Source organism: Trachemys scripta, chromosome 17 (assembly GCF_013100865.1).
Source record: "Trachemys scripta elegans isolate TJP31775 chromosome 17, CAS_Tse_1.0, whole genome shotgun sequence".
Lineage (NCBI taxonomy): Eukaryota > Metazoa > Chordata > Testudines > Emydidae > Trachemys > Trachemys scripta.
In genome coordinates this window covers 4,134,625-4,146,765 of record NC_048314.1, presented here as the reverse complement: position 1 = coordinate 4,146,765, position 12,141 = coordinate 4,134,625, and the positions used below count along the sequence as shown (strand labels likewise).

The following is a 12,141-nucleotide window of genomic DNA, read 5'->3' as shown; positions in this document are numbered from 1 at the left end:
TTCCCTGCAACCCCCTACGCCTTTCCACAAGTCTTGCGTTACGTCTACACTATGGGGAGGGATCGGTTTCAGATACGCAAATTCATCTACGCAAATAGCGTGGCTGAATTCAACATAACTGATCTGACTTACCCCGCTGTGAGGACAGCGGCAAATCGACTGCCACGGCTCCCCTGTCGACAGTGCTTACTCCTTCCTGGGCTGGTGGAGTACGCACGTTGATTCGGGGATCGATTATTGCCTCCTGACGAGACGTGATAAATTGATCCCCGAAAGATCAATTTCTACCTGCCGATCCGGGCGGGTAGTGAAGACAAGCCCTTAGCAGCAGAAGAGAAAGAGGTGCTCTGTGGGATAGCTGACCTGAGTGCACTGCTCCGAATACTGCTGCAAGTGTGAACACGCTGTTGTGCAGGCAGCTGACTTTGCGAACACACAACAGCAGTTTCCCTTCAGTGCTCTCTGAGCGGCGCTGTAACTCTGCCAGTGTAGACTGCCCTTAGTCATGAGTTTCTGGTTTTTGTTTGGGTTGGGTTTTTTTAAGGAAGCTAGGAGTTTAAGCAATTGACTTTCTGGATTCCAATGTACAATTATGATTACATGATCCTCATCAGTTTCATTCTGCTCTGGACAGTGCCACAAGAAAGCCCAAATATAATACTAGTAAATATTGCATGATCTTTGTTTAAGAAGCTTGATTAATCATACATGCATAGGGTAACAGCCACTGTGCTTTCTAAGTTTTTTACAATCCTAAGCATGTGAAGTAGTTTGCCTAGGGGTATAGGAGTGAGTCTGTCTGTCTCCTAGACAAGGAGTCCTTCATGATGAAATCAACCAGCAAATGGGTTATTCTTTGTAATCAGAGGCCTTACTGACTTTCCCGCTACCCTTTCTTTGGGAGTAAACAATGCCTTTAGTGTGGAAATGGCTGCAGAATGCTATGCTAAGTAATTTCTTGAACAGAGATATTTGAGTAGGTTTGAGCCATGCTATGGTTAGGCTTGAAATACGGGGCTGTTAGTTTCAAAATCTGTGATTTGGATTAACCTGTGATCTGACACTATTGTTCAGATACTTGCCTTCAGAAGCAATTTAGGTGGAATGCTGCCCATAATGTCTTCTGTGTCATAAAGTTAACCCAGTGGCACTAAAAGCTAATCATCGGCTTGTATGTTCATGATATAGTCAGGAATGCAATGGCTGATTTTAAAAACTAGACTGTGTTGGGTGTAACAATTGGTATAACTGTTCACGTTTAGCATAGGAAAATAACATGTAATCCAGTAAGTACTTATGAAAATCATTTCCCCTTGGATCGTTTGTATCGCAAATACTTACCCATTTCCCACTTGCTTCTATTTTCTCTCTACTGCTTCTAAGGCCCCATCAAAAATAATTTAATGTTTAATGTTTCTCTCCTTTCTAGGCCAGTCAGCTTGCTCTTAAGCTAACTGGAAGGGTTACTGTTGACTTTGAGCAAGGCTTGAGCAATTAATGATACATCTACTAGGTGACTTAACCTCATAAGAAGGGCCATACTGGGTCAGACCAAAGGTCCATCAAGCCCAGTATCCTGTCTTATGACAGAGGCTAATGGCAGGTGCCCCAAAGGGAATGAACAGACAGGTTATCATCAAGTGATCCATGCCCTGTCACTAGCAGCAGATATGTATATGATAAGAGTAGGGCTCCTTAGTGCAGGGCAGGGTCTTGGTGAGAAGTCCAGCCCCACTGATACTCCAGCTAATGAAAAGCAGGAGGGAGGGCACTGGGAATTGTACCTGGATCCTGCTGGGGCTGGGGGGCTCCATCTTGTATTTAGTCTCTGGCTACTAGTTGTCTTTATAAATGTGAAGCTCAGTTCTCTCTAGCTGCTGGAAGGGAAGAGGAGCATCCTCACTCTCCCCTCCCAGAGTCTCTTGCCAGTTGAGAGGGTGGAGGGTCTCACTAACTTTACCTCTCTGGCAAAGTATCTTGGCTGCTGCATGGGGCAGAGGGTGTCTCTATTACTCTGCCTCTCCTCTCGGCCTTCTGGCTGCTGTAAGTGTATGTTTGGAGACAGATTTGTGCTATGTTGCTCTTAACTGTGTGCAAGTCTGGTGTTTTGCCTTTCTCTGAGGGCATGGCTACACTTGCCAATGTAGAGTGCTGTGAGTTAAACCCACCTTTGGAGAGCACAGAAGGGAAAGCACTGCAGTCTGTCCACACTGACAGCTGCTTGCGTACTGGCATGGCCGCATTTGCGGCACTTGCAGCCAGGGCTGGCTTTAGGAAGTGCGGGACCCGATTCAAATAGTTTCGATGGGGTCCCGACAGGGATGACTCACCTGGCGGCGCTCTGGGTCTTCCGCAGCACTGAAGGACCCGCCGCCGAAGACCCGGTAGGGATCCGCCCGGTGAGTACATCCACACACACCCCCACCCATGTCCTGCCCCCCTCAGAAACCGCAACCCATCAACCCCCGACCACTCCTTCCCAAGACCCCGCTCCCTATCCAATTCGCCCTGTCCCCTGACTGCCCCAACCCCATCCACCACCACCCCAACAGACCCCCGGAACTCCCACGCCTACCCCCCCCCCCCTTTCCCATTCCCTGACCCCGCCCCCCAGAACCTCTGCCTTATCCATCCCACCCCCGGCCCCGGTCTCTTACCTTGGTGCCGCCGCGCCAGCTGGGGCTGGAGCTGGAGCCGCACCGCCGGGGCCCAGGCCACCGCGCTGCCCGGCCAGAGCCGGAGCCAGAGTCGGAGCTGGAGCGGCCCGGCCAGAGTCAGAGCCAGGCTGGAGCTGCGCTGCCCGGCCAGAGTTGGGGCCAGAGGGAGCCTATTGGCTGGCGCCGGACTGGGCCCCGCTGCGCCTCCCTGGAGCTCTCCTCGCGCCCCCCCGCCCTGGCTTACCTTGCGAAGCCGCCGTTTGTTTCTGAAGCCTCCTAGGCTTCCCGTGCGAACATCTGATTTGCAGGAAGCAGGGGAGAGGGAGAAGGGGGGCGGGGAGCGTTCAGGGGATGGCCGGGGGCGGGGCGGACAGCTGCCGGAGCTTGGGAACTGGCTCCAGCTCACCACTGGGTGCGGGGCCCTCTTACGCATGGGGCCCAATTTGGGGGAATCGGCCTAAAGTCGGCCCTGCTTGCAGCGGCATTGGGAGTGGTGCATTATTGGCAGCTATCCCACAGAGCACCTCTTCCCATTCTGGCGCTGTGGCTTGTGGGAAGGGAGCGAAGGGGGTGGGGCATTCTGGGTCCTGTCCCAACACCCCATGATGCATCGGTTCGCATCCCAGTATTCCCTGTGCTTCCGTCCACATTTGGCGCCATCTTTCAACGTTTTTTGTACTGCGCGCTCTGTCTTCCCTTTCGGTCTGTGGGAATGGAGCCTGAACTGCTGAGGAGTATGCTGACGAGTCTCGCCAGCACGTCACGTTTGGCAGTCGAGTTATTCCTTGGGATCCAAAGTGACAGTGAGGGCTCCGACGATGATATCAATTTGAGTAATGCATACAACACGAGTTTGCTTGTGGCGTTCACGGACATGCTCAGCACTGTGGAACGCCGGCTTTAGGCTCGGGAAACAAGCACTGAGTGGTGGGATCACATAGTCATGCAAGTCTGGGATGACGAGCAGTGGCTGCAGAACTTTTGGATGAGAATAGCCACTTTCATGGGACTGTGTGAAGAGCTCGCCCCCACCCTGCAGCGCAAGGACACGAGATTGAGAGCTGCATTGACAGTGGAGAGGCGGGTGGCTATTGCAGTCTGGAAGCTGGCAACTCGGTTGCTAACCAGTTTGGAGTGGGAAAGTCGACCATTGGAATCGTGTTGATGCAAGTTTGCAGAGCCATTAATCTCATCCTGCCCAGAAGAACCATGACTCTGGATAACGTGCGGGACATTGTGGATGGCTTTGCACAAATGGGTTTCCCTAACTGCGGAGGGGCGATAGATGGCACGCATATTCTTATTCTGGCACCAGCCCATCTAGCCTCTGAGTACGTTAATCGGAAGGGCTATTTCTGTATGGTTCTCCAAGCACTTGTGGATCACCATGGGCGTTTCATTAACATTAATGCAGGCTGGCCCGGAAAGGTGCATGATGCACGCATCTTTAGGAAAACTGGCCTGTTCAGGAAGCTGCAAGCCGGGACTTTTTTTCCCCCAGACCAGAAGATCACCGTAGGGGAAGTTGAAATGCCCGTTGTGATCCTTGGAGACTCCGCTTACCCTTTAATGCCGTGGCTTATGAAACCCTACACAGGGAGCCTTGACAGCAGCAAGGAGCGGTTCAACAACAGGCTGAGCCGGTGCAGAATGACTGTGGAGTGTGCTTTTGGCCATTTAAAGGGCTGCTGGCGCGCTCTGTGTGGGAAGCTGGACTTGGTTGATGACAGCATCCCTGCGGTTATATCTGCGTGCTATACCCTCCATAACATTTGTGAAGGGAAAGGTGAACGATTCACTCAGGCACAGAACTCTGACGTTCAACACCTGGAGGCTGAATTTGAACAGCCAGAGATATGGGCTTTAGAGGGGCCCAGCATGGGGCTGCAAGGATCAGGGATGCCTTGAGGGAGCTATTTGAGGCTGAAAGCCACCAGTAATGTCTGGTGCCCTGCACGGGAGTGAAATGCAGTGGTTCCAATGTTTAGGAATCTGTGTTTGCTACGCTGACTTACCTTAGCCCAAGAAAGAAACAGGCACTGCATCTTTTACTTTATGCAATAATAAAGAATATTTTCAAAGCCAAAAAATCCATTTATTGAAAAGAACACATCTGCTTGGGAAACAGAAAGGGCAAGGGGATGGTGTGGGGAACAGTACAATCACAGATTTGCTTGTGTCCTGTCTGGAGTGCTGTGCAGTGAGTGCTGCACTTCAAGATGGCTATACTGCATGTTGATGGGGGTTGAGTGCAGTGGGTAAGGGTCGTAGTTTTCAGGTCTGGGTGGTGAAGCTACAGAGGGCAGCTGGTGGCGGTAAGAACCCGGATGTTGGGGAAAGTGGGTTGGAGGTGAAATGGGGGCATTTTGGGACAAGGGCTGCGGGGAGGGCAGGCGCAGTAGTGCTCTGCCTGCATGGCTACAAGTGCCTGGATAGAGTCTGCTTGGTGCTCCATTATGCTTATCAGCCGCTCCGTGCTTTTGTGCCTGCGCTCCTCGTTCTGCTGGCGGCTCCTCCTTTCACGCTCCCCTTGCACTTTTTGATTTTCATTACTCCAATGCTGCATTACTTCATGCAACATGTCTTCCTTGCTTCTAGGTGGCCTCTTTCTGATTCTTTGGAGTCTTTCAGCCGGTGATAACACGGATGGCTGAGATCTCAAGGTTGCATCCGTAAAGGCAAAATGCAACACTTAACAGAGGCAGCATTGTTCACTCCAGACAGAGCAATGATTCCCCCGTACTTAAGGGCAAGCACATTCTACACAATAGCATAATTTGCCCGTCCCAAAGCAAGCGCACATAAACCCACAGGAGCCCCAAAATGGTGAGTAAGCACAGGGTCAAGTGTGACTGATTGTTTCACGGCTGTACTGTCCTCTGGGTTTCTGAGCCAACAGCAGCAGGGGGCCCCTATACTGAACACTATCCCCACATTTTCCACAGGAGTTCGTCCTTGAAGATATCTCGCTGCTGAGGGTGACCTGGGAAGCAAGGGAGGGTCTTCTACTGAAATGCGGCTTCTGCCCTGGCCCATATGCAGCTTTCCTGTGTGCAGTTATGGTCCCCCCCCCATGGCACAGTGGCGTGGACAAATTAGCCTTACTGGGACAAGGATCACAGTGGCTCTCCCGAGAAACCTGCGCAAGCGCATTGCCCAAGTTCTGGATGAGACCTTTTAAGAGATCACTGAGGCCAATTATCACGATATGTGAGAGCACATCAGCGCACTATCTAGGCATGCATCAGCCCTAATCCTCCTCGCCCCAAGAGCCTGCACTGAATAACTTCCTTCCCAAAATAAAAGCTGCTTACCGGGAATCTCCTCTGGTGTTTGTCCTTCCCCAAGCACTGGCCGCCGCGACTGGCTACCTTCCTCCTGGCTTGAGAACAGCTCCTGGCTGCATGCATCTAGGGATTCTGGGGTGCCTTCCTCTGCCTGAGCACATTCGCTCCCGCTTTGCCCCTCCTTCTCCTCCTGCCTTGTTGAACTGGGCTCTGAAGTGTCCATGGTGGTACTTGGAGTGGAGGTGGGGTCGCCCCCAAGTATCGCGTCCAGCTCTTTGTAGAAATGGCAGGTCTCGGGAGCAGCACCGGAGTGGTTGTTTGCCTTGCGGGCTTTGCGGTAGGCATTCCTCAGCTCCTTCACTTTAATCCTGCACTGCGTCCTGGTCATGGCCCCTTTCCATCATGTCCCTTGATATCTGCCCGAAGGTATTGTAATTCCTACGGCTGGAGTGCAGCTGGGACTGGACAGTTTCCTCCCCCCAAACACTGGGGTCCAGCACCTCGCCATTGCTCCATACTGGGGATCGCCTGACGCGTGGAGGCATGGTCACCTCAAAAGATTCGCTGAGAGCACTCTACGCCTTGCTGAGCAAACAGGAAGAGGGGATTTTCAAAATTCCCAGAGAATTTAAAGGGCGGGTCTGATGGCTGGTCACCTGAGGGCAGGGCAGTAGAGTTCAAAGTGATGACCAGAGTGGCTAGAACAGGCATTGTGGGACACTACTGGAGGCTGATCACAGAGCATTAACAGGACAGGTCATGCACATTGGCGCTGCGGCGCTCCAGCGGGGGTGCACCAAACGTTATTCCACTTGCCGAGATGGAGAACCAGCAGCGCTGTAGCCGTGGAGTCAGAGCGTTCTATGTGCCTTGCCAGTGTGGACGGGGAGTGAGCTAGTGTGCCTGGGGCTCCTTTTAGTGCGCACTAACTCGCAAGTGTAGCCAAGTCCTGAATCACTCCACTGTCTCCACAGCCTTCTGCAGGAGTACGAAATTGACACAATTTTATCCAGACCCAGGGTTCTGGCACTAAAACTGATCAGTCTCATTAGTTTCACTCTCATGCTGCTTAGCTATATCAGGACCAGAGACACTAGCTCTGTCTGCAGGCTCAAGAAGACAGTGCTGTATGTACAATCGACATTTTTGTGTCTGCAAGGTTATTTCCTTGCAGGGACTCCAGCAATAGGGAAAAGCTCTGACGGGGGAACCTTTCCCCACTGCTTCCCCCCCTTCCAGATCCTTTCATTGACATGTGTAGCTACACACTGCAGTATGGACGTAGCTTGTTTTTCATGGCAGCATGTAGCTGAATACCTTACAAGCTACCTTCCTGCTTCTCCACGTGGGCACCAATGATACTGCCAAGAATGACCTTGAGCGGATCACTGCAGACTACGTGGCTCTGGGAAGAAGGATAAAGGAGTTTGAGGCGCAAGTGGTGTTCTTGTCCATCCTCCCTGTGCAAGGAAAAGGCCTGGGTAGAGACCGTCGAATCGTGGAAGTCAACGAATGGCTACGCAGGTGGTGTCGGAGAGAAGGCTTTGGGTTCTTGGACCATGGGATGGTGCTCCAAGAAGGAGTGCTAGGCAGAGATGGGCTCCACCTAACGAAGAGAGGGAAGAGCATCTTCACAAGCAGGCTGGCTAACCTAGTGAGGAGGGCTTTAAACTAGGTTCACTGGGGGAAGGAGACCAAAGCCCTGAGGTAAGTGGGGAAATGATATCCTGGGAGGAAGCACGAGCAGGAAAGTGCAAGAGGGGAGGACTCCCGTCTCATACTGAGAAAGCGGGAGAATCAGCGAGTTAACTAAAGTGCCTAAACACAAATGCAAGAAGCCTGGGAAACAAGCAGGGAGAACTGGAAGTCCTGGCACAGTCAGGGAACTATGATGCTATTGGAATAACAGAGACTTGGTGGGATAACTCACATGACTGGAGTACTGTCATGGATGGATATAAACTGTTCAGGTAGGACAGACAGGACAGAAAAGGTGGGGGAGTTGTGTTGTATGTAAGAGAGGAGTATGACTGCTCAGAGTTCCGGTATGAAACTGCAGAAAAACCTGAGAGTCTCTGGATTAAGTTTAGAAGTGTGAGCAACAAGGGTGATGTCGTGGTCGGAGTCTGCTATAGACCACCAGACCAGGGGGATGAGGTGGACAAGGCTTTCTTCCAGCAACTAGCAGAAGTTGCTAAATCGCAGGCCCTGGTTCTCATGGGCAACTTTAATCACCCTGATATCTGCTGGGAGAGCAATACAGCAGTGCACAGACAATCCAGGAACTTTTTGGAAAGTGTAGGGGATAATTTCCTGGTGCAAGTCCTGGAGGAACCAACTAGGGGCAGAGCTTTTCTTGACCTGCTGCTCACAAACAGGGAAGAATTAGTAGTGGAAGCAAAAGTGGATGGGAACCTGGGAGGCAGTGACCATGAGATGGTCGAGTTCAGGATCCTGACACAAGGAAGAAAAGAGAGCAGCAGAATATGGACCCTGGACTTCAGAAAAGCAGACGTTGACTCCCTCAGGGAACAGATGGGCAGGATCCCCTGGGAGAATAACATGAAGGGCAAAGGGTCCAGGAGAGTTGGCTGTATTTTAAAGAAGCCTTATTGCGGTTGCAGGAACAAACCATCCCGATGTGTAGAAAGAATAGTAAATATGGCAGGAGACCAGCTTGGCTAAACAGTGAAATCCTTGCTGATCTTAAACGCAAAAAAGAAGCTTACAAGAAGTAGAAGATTGGACAAATGACCAGGGAGGAGTATAAAAATATTGCTCAGGCATGCAGGAGTGAAATCAGGAAGGCCAAAGCACACTTGGAGTTGCAGCTAGCAAGAGATGTTAAGAGTAACAAGAAGGGTTTCTTCAGGTATGTTAGCAACAAGAAGAATGTCAAGGAAAGTGTGGGCCCCTTACTGAATGAGGGAGGCAACCTAGTGACCGAGGATGTGGAAAAAGCTAATGTACTCAATGATTTTTTTTGCCTCTGTCTTCACGCACAAGGTCCGCTCCCAGACTGCTGCACTGGGCAGCACAGTATGGGGAGAAGGTGAGCAGCCCTCTGTGGAGAAAGAAGTGGTTCGGGACTATTTAGAAAAACTGGACGTGCACAAGTCCATGGGTCCAGATGCGCTGCATCCGAGGGTGCTAAAGGAGTTGGCGGTTGAGATTGCAGAGCCATTGGCCATTATTTTTGAAAACTCATAGCGATCGGGGGAGGTCCCAGATGACTGGAAAAAATCTAATGTAGTGCCCATCTTTAAAAAAGGGAAGGAGGAGGATCCAGGGAACTACAGGCCAGTCAGCCTCCCCTCAGTCCTTGGAAAAATCATGGAGCAGGTCCTCAAGGAATCAATTATGAAACATTTAGAGGAGAGGAAAGTGATCAGGAACAGTCAGCATGGATTCACCAAGGGGAAGACGTGCCTGACTAACCTAATTGCCTTCTATGATGAGATAACTGGCTCTGTGGATGAGGGGAAAGCAGTGAATGTGTTATTCCTTGACTTTAGCAAAGCTTTTGATACGGTCTTCCACGGTATTCTTGCCGGCAAGTTAAAGTAGTATGGGCTGGATGAATGGACTATAAGGTGGATAGAAAGCTGGCTAGATCGTCGGGCTCAACGGGTAGTGATCAATGGCTCCATGTCTAGTCGGCAGCCGGTTTCAAGCGGAGTGCCACAGGGGTTGGTCCTGGGGCTGGTTTTGTTTAATATCTTTATTAATGATCTGGAGGATGGTGTGGACTGCACTCTCAGCAAGTTTGCAGATGACACTAAACTGGGAGGCGTGGTAGATACACTGGAGGGTAGGGATCGGATACAGAGGGACCTAGACAAATTAGAGGATTGGGCCAAAAAAAACCTGATGAAGTTCAACAAGGACAAGTGCGGAGTCCTGCACTTAGGACGGAAGAATCCCATGCACTGCTACAGACTAGGGACCGAACGGCTAGGTAGCAGTTCTGCAGAAAAGGACCTAGGGGTCACAGTGGGCGAGAAGCTGGATATGAGTTAACAGTGTGCTCTTGTTGCCAAGAAGGCTAACGGCATTTTGGGCTGTATAAATAGGGGCATTGCCAGCAGATCGAGGGACGTGATCGTTCCCCTTTATTCGACATTGGTGAGGCCTCATCTGGAGTACTGTGTCCAGTTTTGGGCCCCACACTACAAGAAGGATGTGGAAAAATTGGAAAGAGTCCAGCGGAGGGCAACACAAATGTTTTGGGGTCTGGAGCACTTGACTTATGAGGAGAGGCTGAGGGAACTGGGATTGTTTCTTCTCCAGAAGAGAAGAATGAGGGGGGATTTGTTAGCTGCTTTTAACTACCTGAAGGGGGGTTCCAAAGAGGATGGAGCGAGGCTGTTCTCAGTGGTGGCAGATGAGCAATGGTCTCAAGTTGCAGTGGGGGAGGTCTAGGTTGGATATTAGGAAACACTATTTCACTAGGAGGGTGGTGAAGCACTGGAATGGGTTACCTAGGGAGGTGGTGGAATCTCCTTCCTTAGAGGTTTTTAAGGCCCGGCTTGACAAAGCCCTGGTTGGGATGATTTAGTTGGGGATTGGTCCTGCTTTGAGCAGGGGGTTGGACTAGATGACCTCCTGAGGTCCCTTCCAACCCTGATATTCTATGATTCTATGAAGTGGTATGTAATGTAGATGTAGCCACAGTGAGTAATACTCTGAAAGTAGCCCTGTTGATTTTAGTGGAACTACTTGTGGAGTAAGATACTACTCAGTGTGAGCAAAGGTGGCAAAATCTGGCCTTATGAATGGATGACTTTAGAAATGTACTGCGATAGAGACAGCACTGTGTCGTCTAGTTGGTTGAAGCAAAAGGCTCAGAACTCAGATTGTGTGTTTTAGTCCAGCGAGGCCTGTGGCACTCTCACTTTGGGCAAGTCGTTTGTCTCAATCAGTCAAGCTGGAAAAATTGCATGCAGAGCAGGAGTTGCTTGCGGAACCAGACTTAGCCAAAGATCAGGTGCAATCATGCATAAGTTCAAAGAAACCTCTTCTATTTGTACTGGTTACTCTTCTTACAGGTTTTTCACACTTGTTAGCTAAACCAACAGTGCATGGTTTCCTGGATTGAAAGTAATAGTTGGTTAAATTCAATCACAATGTGATAAGGGAATTTTTTTTTTTTTTACTTGGGCTATTGTGCTCAATTGCTCAATCTTTGGTCAGTTGCTGTTTGCTTGTAGGTGTTGCCAATACAAATTGTTCTTTCAGTCTCTAGTGTGGCACTTCTCTGAAAAGAAACTCTCTAACAAAGGCATTGTGGGGGTCTGTGTTACTTATGGTATCCAATCACTTACTCAGATTGAGTAAAAATACGGCTTTCTGACTGCAACTGCTTACCCTGCACTATGAAGCTGAGCTGTTTCTGGCTCATGCATCATCAGTAATAAAGTTTCTGCAGTTGGAATTTAGTTAATAAATCCGAGTCAGACAAATCCAGGTTACTTTCCTATAGCCATAGTCTCTGTAGTGCTTTCAGGAGTAAAAATCTTATTTTTTGTCAGAGTAAGCTAATGTGACTTGGAATTCGCACAGGAACAGACCTTGTGTGTGTGACCTGTTTGATATATGTTTTAATTCCTGCTTGGTGCATTTGTGTGAGGGTTTAAAAAATATTAGTAAAGTTGATGTCCCTTAGAATACCTCTACTCTGAAGTTTTCTGTCACAAAGATCTTTGTTTTCAGCTTTTAATTAACTTCTAGTACGATACAAAAAAGAATCCAAATGGGATTTTGAAGAGCTCATGATGTAATGTGTTCCCAATTTGCAACTTAATTAAAAAGTTGTCCATAAATCTCACTTCTATTACCAGGAATTTTCAAGGGGTTCTTTAAAGAGAGCAGCATTTGAAGTACATCAGAGAGGGAATGCTGTGGGGTTTTTAAGACTTTTTTTATTTGCACTTAGATATTCTGTTTTTCTTTGCTTTGTAACATATTTGCCTTTTTTTTTTTTTTTTTCCCCCCCCCCCCCCAAATCCTCCTTTTTAGCCACTGATGATATCGTAAAGGTTGAAGTCTGGGACGTAGTTGACAAAGGTAAAGACATACTGTTTCCTTTCTAATGCTACTTAGTTCCTTTTTTAAAACTGAAATTAGAAGAATTTGTGAAATTTAGAAACTATTTGCTTTCCTTCCTTTGGTAGAAATGTGTGTGTTAATTTCCGGAA

At 49.4% G+C, this 12,141-nt stretch overlaps 1 protein-coding gene across 2 annotated transcripts in view; it reads left to right on the top strand.

Annotated features, from left to right (window-relative positions):
- RABL6 (RAB, member RAS oncogene family like 6) overlaps window positions 1-12,141 on the top strand; it is a 124,305-nt gene that overhangs the window by 32,315 nt on the left and 79,849 nt on the right. For both annotated transcript variants that reach the window (XM_034793636.1, XM_034793635.1), the window contains exon 3: window positions 11,963-12,010. In XM_034793636.1, coding sequence (XP_034649527.1) covers window positions 11,963-12,010 — 48 coding nt within the window. The remainder of the gene's footprint in view (window positions 1-11,962; window positions 12,011-12,141) is intronic.